This window comes from Myxocyprinus asiaticus, chromosome 20 (assembly GCF_019703515.2).
Source record: "Myxocyprinus asiaticus isolate MX2 ecotype Aquarium Trade chromosome 20, UBuf_Myxa_2, whole genome shotgun sequence".
In the NCBI taxonomy this organism is placed as follows: Eukaryota; Metazoa; Chordata; class Actinopteri; order Cypriniformes; family Catostomidae; genus Myxocyprinus; species Myxocyprinus asiaticus.
In genome coordinates this window covers 44,801,457-44,814,525 of record NC_059363.1, presented here as the reverse complement: position 1 = coordinate 44,814,525, position 13,069 = coordinate 44,801,457, and the positions used below count along the sequence as shown (strand labels likewise).

At 42.2% G+C, this 13,069-nt stretch overlaps 1 protein-coding gene across 2 annotated transcripts in view; it reads left to right on the top strand.

Annotated features, from left to right (window-relative positions):
- LOC127410995 (syntaxin-binding protein 6-like) overlaps window positions 1–12,526 on the top strand; it is an 81,987-nt gene extending 69,461 nt beyond the window's left edge. For both annotated transcript variants that reach the window (XM_051646303.1, XM_051646302.1), the window contains 2 exons: window positions 8,713–8,870; window positions 9,865–12,526. In XM_051646303.1, coding sequence (XP_051502263.1) covers window positions 8,713–8,870; window positions 9,865–9,888 — 182 coding nt within the window. In that variant the 3' untranslated portion in view covers window positions 9,889–12,526. The remainder of the gene's footprint in view (window positions 1–8,712; window positions 8,871–9,864) is intronic.
- Window positions 12,527–13,069: the final 543 nt, after the last annotated feature.

Here is a 13,069-nt window from a genome sequence, read left to right as displayed (position 1 = left end):
AGTCATACCTTTGAGTTAAAACAAAGCATAGAGTGGAGGAGGCGGTTAGTTTCCGCCTCACCCATCCACTAATTCTGGGAACTAATTGGCCTGAGTTAAAAAATGTGTTGAATATGTGGGGATGGGTCCTGCATGAAGGCTGTTAGATGTGAAATGTGTGATGGTTTGGCAGGGGAGGCAGAGCCGGGGCTGTCTTCATCAGCTCCACGTCAAGGTGACGTGAGGGAGGGGGAGGTTGCGGCCCCTCCCATCCTCAGGGGACTCCCGAAAGGGATTTCCCACTAGAGCAGTCGACAGACGAAACCCTCAAGCACGCCCTTGACCAAGTGAAAGTTATTGATGGTCAAAAACTCCAGCCGAACATCGCTCTTTCATATTCTTATTTTGCGATAATAAAAGAATGATTGTATCGAGTGACGCAGGATGCTCAAACAAAAAACGATACAACCCAGCTGTTAATACCGCAGAGCCGCTGGGAAATGTTGTTCCAGGCAGCTCATTATAATCTGATGGCAGTCACTTAGGGGACAGGAAAACACTGAGCCGACTAATGGCTCATTCTTATTGACCGGGCATTCGCGGTGGTGTGCGGCATGCCGTGAATGTCAGCTGGTAAATCCACCAGCCACCCCAAGAGCGCCATTGCGCCCCCTTCCGTTAATCGAGGTCCCCTTTGTATTGGTCCTGGTGGACTATGCAACGTGATATCCGGAAGCGGTGCCTCTGCGCAACATCTCAGCAGGCAGTGTTGCGGAGGCACTCTTCAAAATTATCTCCCGAGTGGGGATTCCGAAAGAAATCCTCACTGATCAAGGTACGACATGTGTCACGAACACACTGCAAACTCTATGAATTACTGGGTATTAAATTGGTTCGCACCAATGTGTACCATCCGCAGACAGATGGTCTGGTGGAGCGATTTATTAAAACACAGGAAAACAAATCATAATTATAAATACACAAAATCAACTTTTAACACCCACTACCACCCCTCCTCCTCCACAATCCACTCTGGCCAGCAGAAAGGGGACTTGCCAAGAGGTAATCTTGGCTTCTGCCATACACTCGAGGGAACATTTAAATAAGTGTCCAATTTAAACAATCTGGACACTTTACTGGTGTAACTTAACTTTTCCGATTAGTTTGATAGAGATGCTTTTTAATGGCGAAATAGGGGCAAGAACTGCCTGTTCAATAACAAACCAGGGAGGGGCTCCCTCAGGAGGAAGTGACCAATGAGCCAAACGTCTGAGACTGAACGCATAGTAATAAAACTAAATCTTGGGTAGGCCTAGTCCTCCTTTGTCAATTGGCCTATGTAACTTATTAAAATGCAATCTGGGACGTTTACCATTCAAAATGAAGGACTTCGCTGTGCTATCAAATTGCTTGAAATAAGAGAGGGGGACATCTAGAGGGAGAGATTGTAGCAGGTAGTTAAATTTTGGAATACAATTCATTTTAATTACATTAACCTTCACAATCATCGATAAATGTAATGAAGCCCACCTGCCCACATTGCTTGGAAATCTTTTTATTAAAGGGTCAAAATTAACACTAACTAAATCAGACAAATTTGCTGGGAATAAAATCCCCAAATACTTAATGCCCTGTTTGGGCCATTGGAAGGTAAGACCAAGATTTTTACACATCCTGTGATGCGTCAATGTTGCTCTAGGGGGCTTACACACTTTTGCTTCACTGTGATCAAGGACTGAGTCCATCAAAAGATTAAAGTCTCCTCCCAATATTATATCATGAGGGGTGCCAGCGGTTTGCAGCATTCCTTCAAGATCTATAAAAAAGCCCTGATCATCAGCGTTAGGTGCGTAAATATTAGCCAAAATCAACATTTGCCCTTGAATTTCAGCTAAAACAATAATGACTGTCCCTAATTTATCTTTAGTCTGTTTGAGACATTTGAATTGTAGATGTTTATTAATCAATATAATGACTCCCTTGCTCTTACTTGAGCCAGCACTAAAAAAAAACATGTCCACCCCATATCTTCCAAATTTTTTCAGCTTCCTGCGGTGAGAGATGTGTTTCTTGAAGAAACACTATATCATATTTCTTACGTTTAAGAAAAATAATAACCTTCCTTCTTTTTATGGGGTGCCCCAACCCATTTACAGTCCATGTGGAGAGAGATAGTACACTCATATTAACATTTGACATTTTGATATAGTTGAAAAAATAAATTGTGTGTCAAAAACAAAATTATACAGACCACATTCCCCATTAGTGAAACAATCAAACCCCGAACTTCCCCCTGAACAAAACAAACAGAAAAAAGAAAAATGTGCTCATTAACCCCGCGCACAAAAGCTCCAACCGGCGACAATCCCTCTAAACTCAAAAGGTCCATGAATGCCCACGAGAGCCCACGACAACTTTGTCACCGGATTGCTCAATTAAATGACATAACAGAAAATACTTTGTAAAATAAACCCCAGCAAATAGGAAGAATGAACACAAAGGACGTGTAGACTCATTCACAGAACTGTCTCAAAGGTGTGATCTTCCACAAAACAAATTCCAGCTGATATAAAACCGTTCAGATTCCTCGGACAGACAAACGAATGTTCTGTGAGCCAGCTGTTATGAGTTCAGCGGATGACGTAATCATTCCAATGTAACGTAAAAATATTCATCAAAACAAACTACAGCCAGCAGGAGGAATAAGCACGAAGAACGAACAGATTAATCCACAGCTGTTCCAAAGGAGTGTTATTCAATAGAACAAGCTCCAGCCACTAGGCGTAACCATTACAAAAAGATCCCCGGATGGTCGAGTCAGTTCACTTGGAGGCCGCATAAACGTATATACCATGACTTACACAATCCGTCAACTTTATAAAAGACATCCTTTGTGTGAGCATGTAGATATTTTGCAGTCATCCGTATTGTCTACTCTCAAACTGGCTGGGAACTTCAATGCAAAAGTAATCTTTCATCAATGTAAAAGTTTCTTTAAGGAAAATGTTATTCACAAAACAGGCTCTAGCTGCTCGGCGGAGCCAACGCAGTTTACTCACCCATTGATTCAATAAAAGACATTGCCTGATTGGGACATGTAAATACTTTGCGACTGTCCTTCATTTCTGTTCTCAGTTTGGCCGGAAACATCAGAGCAAAAGTGATCTTTCGCTGGTGTAAGAGTTTCTCTTTTGAACCGATCAAACTCGCAAAGTTTCAAAGAAAATATTATGGTTCTTCCAAGAAAGCTTCCCTTTGCTCCTCGCCTGGCGCAACACAAGATCTTTATCGGATGATCTCAGAAATCTGGCCAGAATCGATCGGGGCCTATCTCCCTCAGCAAATCTGTGAGCTGGGACTGTGTGAGCTCGCTCGATTTCCAGCTTGTGGCCTGTTATGTCGAGCAGACTCAGGAAAAGCTTGTCTAGGAATTTTACCATATCTCTGCCCTCCTCATGCTCAGGAATTCCAACAATTTGAACATTATTCCTGCGGCTTCTATTCTCAAGATCTTCAAGCTTTTCAAGGAGATGTTCCAAATCAACTTTGGTCACGGGCGGATTAGCGGTTAATTCCCTCTCCAAAGATTCCAGAAAACGATTCATCTCTCAACATCAGTCACTCTTGTAACTATCTCAGAGAATTTTATTCTTATTAAATTCGACGTATTACAGCAAGATCCTCCCAAGTCAGCAAGAACCTTCGTCAACATCACCGACATGTTGGACAAATGATGCTGGATCTCCTCTCCCACCGCGCCATCCAAATGGAGTCTCCGGTCTGTAGGCCTGTCGGGGCTTTCATCCTGAACACGTAAGTGTCTTTTAATGTCTCCAGAGCCTGAAGATTTTGACTTCTTTGCAATGTTTTGCATCAAAGAGCAAATGTGTAACTGGGTGTATCAAATTTCACCAGATTATAACATGAAAATAATAAAAAATTTAGCAAAGTGCACAGAGCTCGTCACTCACACGTCTGCTTCTTGCATTGCGTCACGTGACCCCTGGTGGAGCGATTTAATAAAACCCTGAAGAATAAGATTCGTAAGTTCATACAATAAGATGCTAGAAATTGGGACAAGTAGCTTGAGCCCCTGTTGTTTGCAGTGCGAGAGGTCTCGAAAGCCTCCACTGGGTTTTCCCCATTTGAGCTGCTGTATGGTCGGCGCCTCGCGGGGTGCTCGACATCACACGGGAGACGTGGGAGGAGGGACCTTCAACCACTAAAAACAAAATTCAATACGTTCTTGATCTTAGAGCAAAACTCCACACTCTGGGACAACTAACACAGGAGAATTTGCTCCATGCTCAAAAACGTCAGAGCCACCTGTATAACGGGTACTAAGTGAGTTTGCACCGGGAGATAAAGTGCTTGTGTTACTCCCCATATCAAGCTCCAAATTACTTGCTAAGTGGCCTGTATAACAGAGGTACTCGGCTAAGTGAGTTTGCACTGGGAGATAAAGTTCTCGTGTTACTCCCCACATTAAGCTCCAAATTAATCGCTAAGTGGCAAGGACCCTTTGAGGTAACACGTCGAGTGGGAGATCTTGATTATGAGGTGAATTGAACTGATAGAGGGGGCGCACGTCAAGTATACCACCTCAAACTCCTGAAATTATGGAGGGAGGCGGTCCCTGTGAGGTTCCTGTGACATTGGCTATGGTAGTTCCAGAGAGGGCGGAGCTGGGCTGGAGGTGAATACAAAATCCAATCATATCACCCCAGTCACTTGTGGAGACCACCTCTCACCATATCAAGTCGCAGAGGTTGCCAAGTTGCAACGGCAATTTGCAGATGTGGTTTCCCCTCTGCCGGGTCGTACAAACCTCATCCAGCACCACATCGAGACCGAGCCAGGGGTAGTGGTATGTAGCTGTCCCTACCGACTGCCCAAACACGCAAAAAAAAATAAAATAGTTCGGGAAGAATTGGATGCAATGCTCGATATGGGGGTAATAGAGGAATCCCACAGCCATTGGTCCAGCCCGGTTGTTCTGGTTCCTAAGAGCGACGGGTCTGTACGGTTCAGTGTGGATTATAGAGAAGTCAACATGGTGTCTAAATTTGACACTTACCCAAAGCCTTGTGTTGATGAGTTGCTCAATCAGTTGGGCACTGCTCGATTTTATTCGACACTGGATTTGACAAGTTTATTGGCAGATCCCCTTGACACAAATATCCCCTGAAAAAAACATCCTTCTCCATACCGTTTGGATTACACCAGTTTGTGACGCATCCGTTCGATTTGTTTGGGGCCCCGGCTACGTTTCAGCACCTCATGGACCGAATCCTCCGACTGCATTCAGCTTACGCCGTTGCCTATTTAGATGACATCATCATTTACAGTAATGTTTGGCAGTGGCACATGCCGCATCTGAGGGTGGTTCTGAGGTCGCTGCCACAGGCAGGACTCATAGCAAGCTCCAAGAAGTGCGCGATTGGGTGGGTGGAGGTATGGTTTCTGGGGTTCCACTTGGGCCACGGGCATTTGCATCCCCAAATTGACAAGACTGCGGCAATTGCGACCTGCCCGAGACCCAAGACCAAAAAGGGGGTGAGACAGTTCCTAATTATTCGGACGTCACCAGCCCGCTGACTGATCTCACTAAAAATGGAGCTCCGGACCCATTCCAGTGGACGGAGCAGTGTCAACAGGCATTTACGCAAGTTAAAGCTGCACTTTGTGGGGGCCACTTTTACATTCACCCGATTTCTCTCTCCCTTTTGTGTTGCAGATGGATGCTTCAGACAGAGGGCTGGAGGTGGTGCTCTCGCAGGTGGTGGAGGGGGAGGAGTGCCCGGTGCTGTACATTAGCCACAAGCTCTCGCTGAGGGAGGCGAAGTACAGCACCGTTGAAAAGGAGTGTCTCTCCATCAAGTGGGCGGTCCACACTCTCTGGTACTACCTGTTGGGGCGGGCCTTCACTCTCTGCTCAGATCACGCCCCACTCCAACGGCTCCACCGCATGAAAGATACCAATGCGCGGATCACCCGTTGGTATCTGGCTCTTCAGCCGTGGTCCACAGACCGGGAGCGCAGATGGCTGTCGCTGACTTCCTGTCCAGAAATGGGGGGGAGTGGTAGACAGGCCGGATGTCTCCCCGGCCTGAGTCGGGTGGTGGGGATGTGGCAGTGGGGTCGTGGTCGAGCGTCCTTCCGGAGAGAGAGAAAGCGGTAAGGGTGCATACGCCTGAGCCAGATAATGATTAACACCTTTTTCCAATTGCAGTGAGCTTGGGGAGAGCGGTATATAAGGGACCACGCCAGCGGCAAGAGGAGGGAGAGCTACCAGTCTGTAACAGACTGTCTTGTGTGAAGCTAATGAGTGTAATGCTGGAAAGCGATTTTGAGTTTGTTTATTAAAAGTGGAGTTAAAGAATTCACTTCCCTGTGTCCTCCTTTCCCTCTCTACGTGAAGTCTTTACACTCACCACGTTCATGTCCGTAGCACAAATGGGAAGATGATTTGCTGTGCATGCTGAAGTTATATACTTGGGATTAGGGGTTTGTTCAAAACTCTAAGTATGAACAACAGTACTAGTGATGCTTAACAAGCACCACTAATAATCGTGAGAGCCCCTCTGGCCCCTCCGTTGTAAGTCTCACACCAGTGCAAAACAAATACCATGAAGCTGCTAAGGTGAGGGACGAAAACCATGGGGGATTTCACCACAGGATCAGTTGGACAGAGACAAGGAAATGACAATTTCATTCAAGTTTAATCAAAATGGTCATTTATAAATTCCTCAATTTACCAAATATGTGACAGAATCAAAAAGGTGTACTGATCTGTACACACCATAAATGTTTTTGACAAATTACTCAAAACACTGGGTCTCATTCACTAACCATGCAGATGTATACTTGATGTCATCAGGTAGACTCTGGTACAGATGCTATTAGAAAGATTTGACACAGATACCAACAGGTAGACTCCTAGACAGAAGTCATCATATAGACTCTGGGACAGATGCCATCAGGAAGACTATGTGACAGATGTCATCAGGTAGAATCTAGGACAGATGCCATCAGGTAGATTCAGACAGAAGCCATCAGGTAGACTCTGGGACCATACTCATCAGCTAGAGTCTGGCACAGATGCCAACTGGTAGACTCTGGCACAGATGCCATCAGGTGGACTCTGGCACTGAAACCATCAGGTGGACTCTGGCACAGATGCCATCAGGTGGACTCTGGCACAGATGCCATCAGGTGGACTTCAGGGCAGATGCCATCAGGTGAACTCTGGCACAGATGCCATCACGTGGACTCTGGCACAGATGCCATCAGGTGGAATCTGGGACAGATGCCATTAGGTAGACTCCGGTACAGATGCCAGCAGGTAGACTTTTGGGACAGATGCTAGCAAGTAGACTCTGGGACTTTCCTCTTGAAGAGTAATTTATTGTCCCTCAATTTCTATTTTAATTCCTTTCTGTACACATTTCACCTTCTCCCTATCCCAAACATTGGAGCGAGTGCACTATGGAGGATGATCGCATGTTCCAGTTTTTAGGACTGCTTTTTCCTGGTTTTTACTCTATTAATACACAGGAAAGACACGGCCCATGTCGGAAAAGGAAAGCAAAGAGAAGAAGCAAGTGGTTTATTTGCTGAGGGCTTGTGTTTGCCCACGGACACAAACACACAGAAAGGTAAACGTTCCCAAACTAGCTAAAAGGATATTTATTGACAAAATATTATATTAATACCTATTATATGAAAGTAGTATATGAGAATACATTGATATATTTTGTGTTTTAATGAGCTAGTAATCTACTTGCCTGACGAAAGTAGAATGGATGTAGAAAAATAAATGTATGCTACAAAACTAGTAAAACCATCATGAAGATACACTTAACATGCATACTATTTTTATTAACTTTTATTAACTTCACCCAAATATTAGCAAGTTTGGAGAGCAAAAAAAAAGCACTATAAGTTAACTTTTGCACATTGACAATTGTGAGTCGCCACGTACTAAAGCCATTCAACATCATGGTTGAGTATGGTTAGCTAACCGTGCCGAGAATTGCAGTCTGAGAACAGTTTATAATTGTGCCGTGCCGAACCGTGCTCCTGTGGAAATGCTACTGTAACTGTTCTGTACCTTGCTCAGAACCGTTCAGCTCAATGGTGGAAAAGCGGCTAATAATGTCCAGGGTGCGCAAGCCCCTCCTGAGCTCATCTCCTGATGATCTTGTGGTAATAGGATGGAACTTGCCACTAGGCCTGTGTAGTGAGGTAAATAGTACAAGGTTGTAGTCTCACCTTCCAAGTGGGGGGAGGGCAGTGAAGTTATATGTCCCTTTAACATTAATGTATAGTAGTTGTAGTGTTTCATCTTCTCTAGTTGAACACTGGAATATATAGATAACATGAAAGAAAGCGCCTGGTTGTTGCTTGGTTGTGACTGTGGGTGATGTCATATTCTGCCTCTCTGTTTCTGTAGATGGAATAAAAACAGTAACAAAGATTTACGCCTGCAAAATGGTCTGGAAATTGAAATTAAGTGCTTGGATATCTAGCACACAATTTCTTAAAGGTTATCTGTTAATTGGTACTACAGCTTTTAATTTCCATTAACTAATGAAGTTTGCGGATTAATTTTGGTTGCTCTCAGTTGGCTCCTTACTGTTCTACTCCATCACACGGTTACCATTACACACTAGATTATGTAGTGGTCTACATATCTTGGTCCTTACCTTATTCCTTACTCTGGTTGTGTAGGTAACAGCGTACTGAACAATGCAGCAGACAGCGCTACCAGCGCAGTGCAGAAGGCCAGTCAGGCGCTGAATGAGCGTGGCGAGAGACTGGGACGCGTGGAGGAGAAGACAGGCGAAATGAAGAATAGTGCACAGCATTTTGCTGACACTGCACACAAGGTAAACACGCCACCACAAATTTGTTTGTATGCTTATTTCAGTGCCTGTTGTTTTTCAAAAACTGGTGTGCTGTGAGTGAACCATACTGTTGTTTTTCATGGATGGGTAGAACACAAAGTATTCTGTAAACTTTTACTCAATACTATAATCTAAATGGCTCTTGCCTCCAACAAGGTCATTCTTTTTACCAGTGGATGGGATTTTTCTGGGCTAAAGACTAAATACTCGCTCTTTAATGTATTCCAATATTTCACACTTTAAAAATACATATTCATAAAGGCAAGGCACAATTGGAAGAATTTTGTTTGATATGTCTTATTTGAAATGCTTCATCCCTAATTTTAACATCTCAGTGAATCTAAATAGCTAGCTAGCTATTTGCCAGCAAATTTTATGAACTTAGCACTGCCTTGAGATTTTTCTGTAGATTAGATGTGGAGTTGGATGCTGACGTTCTTCCATATTAGAAAATTTTAGGCAAGCAGGTTGTTTAATTATTATACATGAATAAGACGTATTTTCATGATCTAGTGTCTACCATTGAACCTTCAGAAAAATGGTCAAGGTTCTCACTTTTCCAGTTACTTCATTTTTGTATTCTGAATACGAACCCCATTACATGTATTCCCTAACAGCCCAACCCTGGCTGTTCCTACCACTTACCGTATGACCAGCCCCAGATGGAATTCATGTTTTCTGTGCTGATTTTCAATGGAATTCTGTGCATTGCAGAGCTGAGAGTACAAAATTCGTATTGGTGGCTGAAAGCATTATCAAATTAGGCAATATATCAAATAAATGAACATGCAAGGGGGGAGGGTTTAACTTTGAGAATGTTGGACGCTCAAATTCCCTGGAATTCTCTTGAGTGTGGGACTGCTTATTAGCTACCCACTGGCTTAATTTATGGTTTTGTATATGTACTACAGTAAATATACAGTAGGTTTCCATATGCTGCTGGAACATTAACAGTCCCTTTTCTCTATCTATCTAGCTCGCCATGAAGCACAAGTGTTAAGTCATCGCCATATCTTTGAAGAATCTGGTACCAATTCAACTGGCCCCGGCACAGTCTGTCAGAGACTCTTAAAGGGATGTGCATGAAGTATCATATGAATAGATGAGGACTTTGTGCATCACACTATCTAAATGGCTCTTGCCTCCAACAACATAATTCTTTTTATTTTCCATGGATGGGATTTTTGGTCATTAAGCTTAAGTGTTGTTTCCTGTGTTCTCACTCTATGACAGACCTTATAATTATTATATTTTTTAAAGATTCTTACAAGGTGTAAAATTGTTTAGATTTCAAATGCCTGCTGATATCTCTGAAATATCATTCTGCATTGTTTGCAATAAGTGTTTGACAAGTGCCATAACCTAATAATTTTACAATAATTACAAATATATTTTTTAAATCTCAAGACCTGCTCTTTTCTAAATCATTTTGTTTCCTACTACAAATTTCACCACAGTTTTAGATGTCGTGAAATTTGTAATACAAAAACAAAATGATTTCGATTAGCTGCCTCTAGTCATTCTTTCATTGTTCATGTATCTCCCACACATTCAATTAAGGCCCACAGTACTCTCACTGTGTGTTAATGCAGCATGTAAATCTGGAAGGATCTTCACTGATAAATCTCACAGATAGCATTGCCCCCCTAGAGTTTCCTTGTGCTCCCCAGAAACTTCTGCTGCCCCCCAGCCCAGTCGGATGGCAAAACAACCAAGCAACCCCCAGTAACCCCCCTTCCTTGGTCAGATGGCAAAACAAGAGAACCCTTTGCCCACCCTAAAGGTCAAGATACCCCCACAAAGATCTCCTCCTAGTACCAACCCTGGTTGGTTGTGTCTGAAGTTTCAACAATTTTGTATAAATTGTTCTTTTGCTGAAGAAGCTCTGACAATAGCATTTGGTTTACGTTTCTGTTTTTCTTTTTTGCAACAGTATTTTGAAATAAATAGTGTTTGATTCGATATCTAAAAACAAGTGCTCTCTTGTTGAATGCACACATCATTAAAAAATTCACATTTATGCCATAGGTTGAAAAATCAGAACACTGTTCACTAATGTTATCTTTAACTTGGAACACTATGACAACCTTATCTTTATTTTTGTGTGGCATTAACTGTCATATGTATATAGACCCATTCCATTGAAACACTCTTAAGAACTCAGATACTGTAGATCGATGTCTGTTTGAGTGCAAAGCTGCCAAAGACTGCCGTGATAAAAACCAAAATGAAATTGAGTGTAGTGTCAGAAAAGCACTATATAAATGTAACATGCATTCATTCAAAGTGCATTATATCATAGCAGGGAATCTCCTTAACCACCACCAGTGTGCAGCATTCACCTGGATGATGCGACTGCGACCATAGTGCACCAATACGCTCACCACACACCAGCTATCGGTGGAGAGGAGAGAGTAGAGTTATAGAGCCAGTTAATGGATGGGGATTATTAGGAGGCCATGATAGATAAGGGCCAATAGGGGAAATTGGGCCAGGAGACCAGGGTTACACCCTACACTTTTACAAGTGTCCTGGGATTTTTAATGACTTCAGAGAGTCAGGACCTCAGTTTAACATCTCATCTGAAGGATGAGATGTTTTTACAATACAGTGTCCCCATCACTATAATGGGCTTAGGACCCCACACAAACTGCAGGGTGAGCACCCCCTGCTGGCCTCTCAGTTTTCCTCAGGAAGTCTCCCATCCAGGTACTGACCAGGCTCAACCCTGCTTAGCTTCAGTAGGTAACCAGGCAAGAGCTGGAGGGTGATATGGCTGCTTCCATGACGATTTTCAATCCCTGCTTAAAAGATGTTTATAGGCTCAGAAATTTGGTTGGATTACTTAAGTAGCAAAAAACTATTTTAAGCCAACTTTATTAGCCATTTATTTTTTTATTGTTGAACCTGTGTCAGGGTGTGCTGTACAATGTGCCAGTGCTAATGTGTGCTCAATGGAATAATGAATGAGAATCAAAGACATTTCATGTGGAGAAATTAAAGGCTCTAATAAAGTTCATGTAAAACTCTGAAAATATAGTGGAACACCAAATTATGTAGCCATTTTTTGAAACAAACATTTATGAGATATGTGTTAATCTATCTATATGGTTTATTTTTCAATTATGTTTATATTTACAATTTTATTTGTTATATAATTTGTATTAATATTTTTCCACCTGTTGTCGTGGAGGCCAGTGGATGAAGTTGGCATGTATGTATGTTAAAAGTATGCCATATCTGAGTTCCTGTAGCCTTTCTGACAGCTCGAACCAGTCTGGCCATTCTCTGTTGACCTCTCTCATCAACAAGGCATTTCCGTCTACAGAACTGCCACTCACTGGATGTTTTTTTGTTTTTGGCACCATTCCGAATAAACTCTATAGACTATTGTGCGTGAAAATCCCAGGAGATCAGCCGTTACAGAAATAATCAAACCAGCCCGTCTGGCACCAACAATCATGCCACGGTCCAAATCACTGAGATCACATTTTTTCCCCATTATGATGGTTGATGTGAACATTAACTGAAGCTCCTGACCCTTATCTGTATGATTTTATGCATTGCACTGCTGCCACACGATTGGCTGATAAGATAATCGCATGATTAAGTAGGTGTTCAGGTGTACCTAATAAAGTGCTCGGTATATATATATATATATATATATATATATATATATATATATATATATATATTACATTTTTAAAGTTTACAATTTTTTTCTTTTGTTTTTACCTGTAATTTCTGTTTTAAATACATTGGTCAATGGACCCTCAGTTGAAAACTCTGGGTTTAAAGACTTACGTTTCCATATAAAGTAGTACTTTATGTATAAGAGTACATTTTTGCATGAAATATGTGACTAAGAAATTATTAAGACATTATAAGACAGTAAAGAAATCATCTGACAAATTACTTTACTGAATAAAATGCCTTAAGATTTTGACTTTTGTCCAAAAATCTTGCCATTTAGTAAAGAATGTAAAACATACAGTATGTTCTTGATATATCATCTAATGTTTCTACATTCACTGGAAGCATTTGATCAAAAGCAGCAACTCTGAGAACTGAACAATGTAACATGTCTGAGATTGATTTTTGCTGACTAAGTAGTCATCTTTTCTTTTGTTGCTGTTTTTATGTAACTGCGAGTAGGAATGTGTGCATAAAGAGAGTGTGGT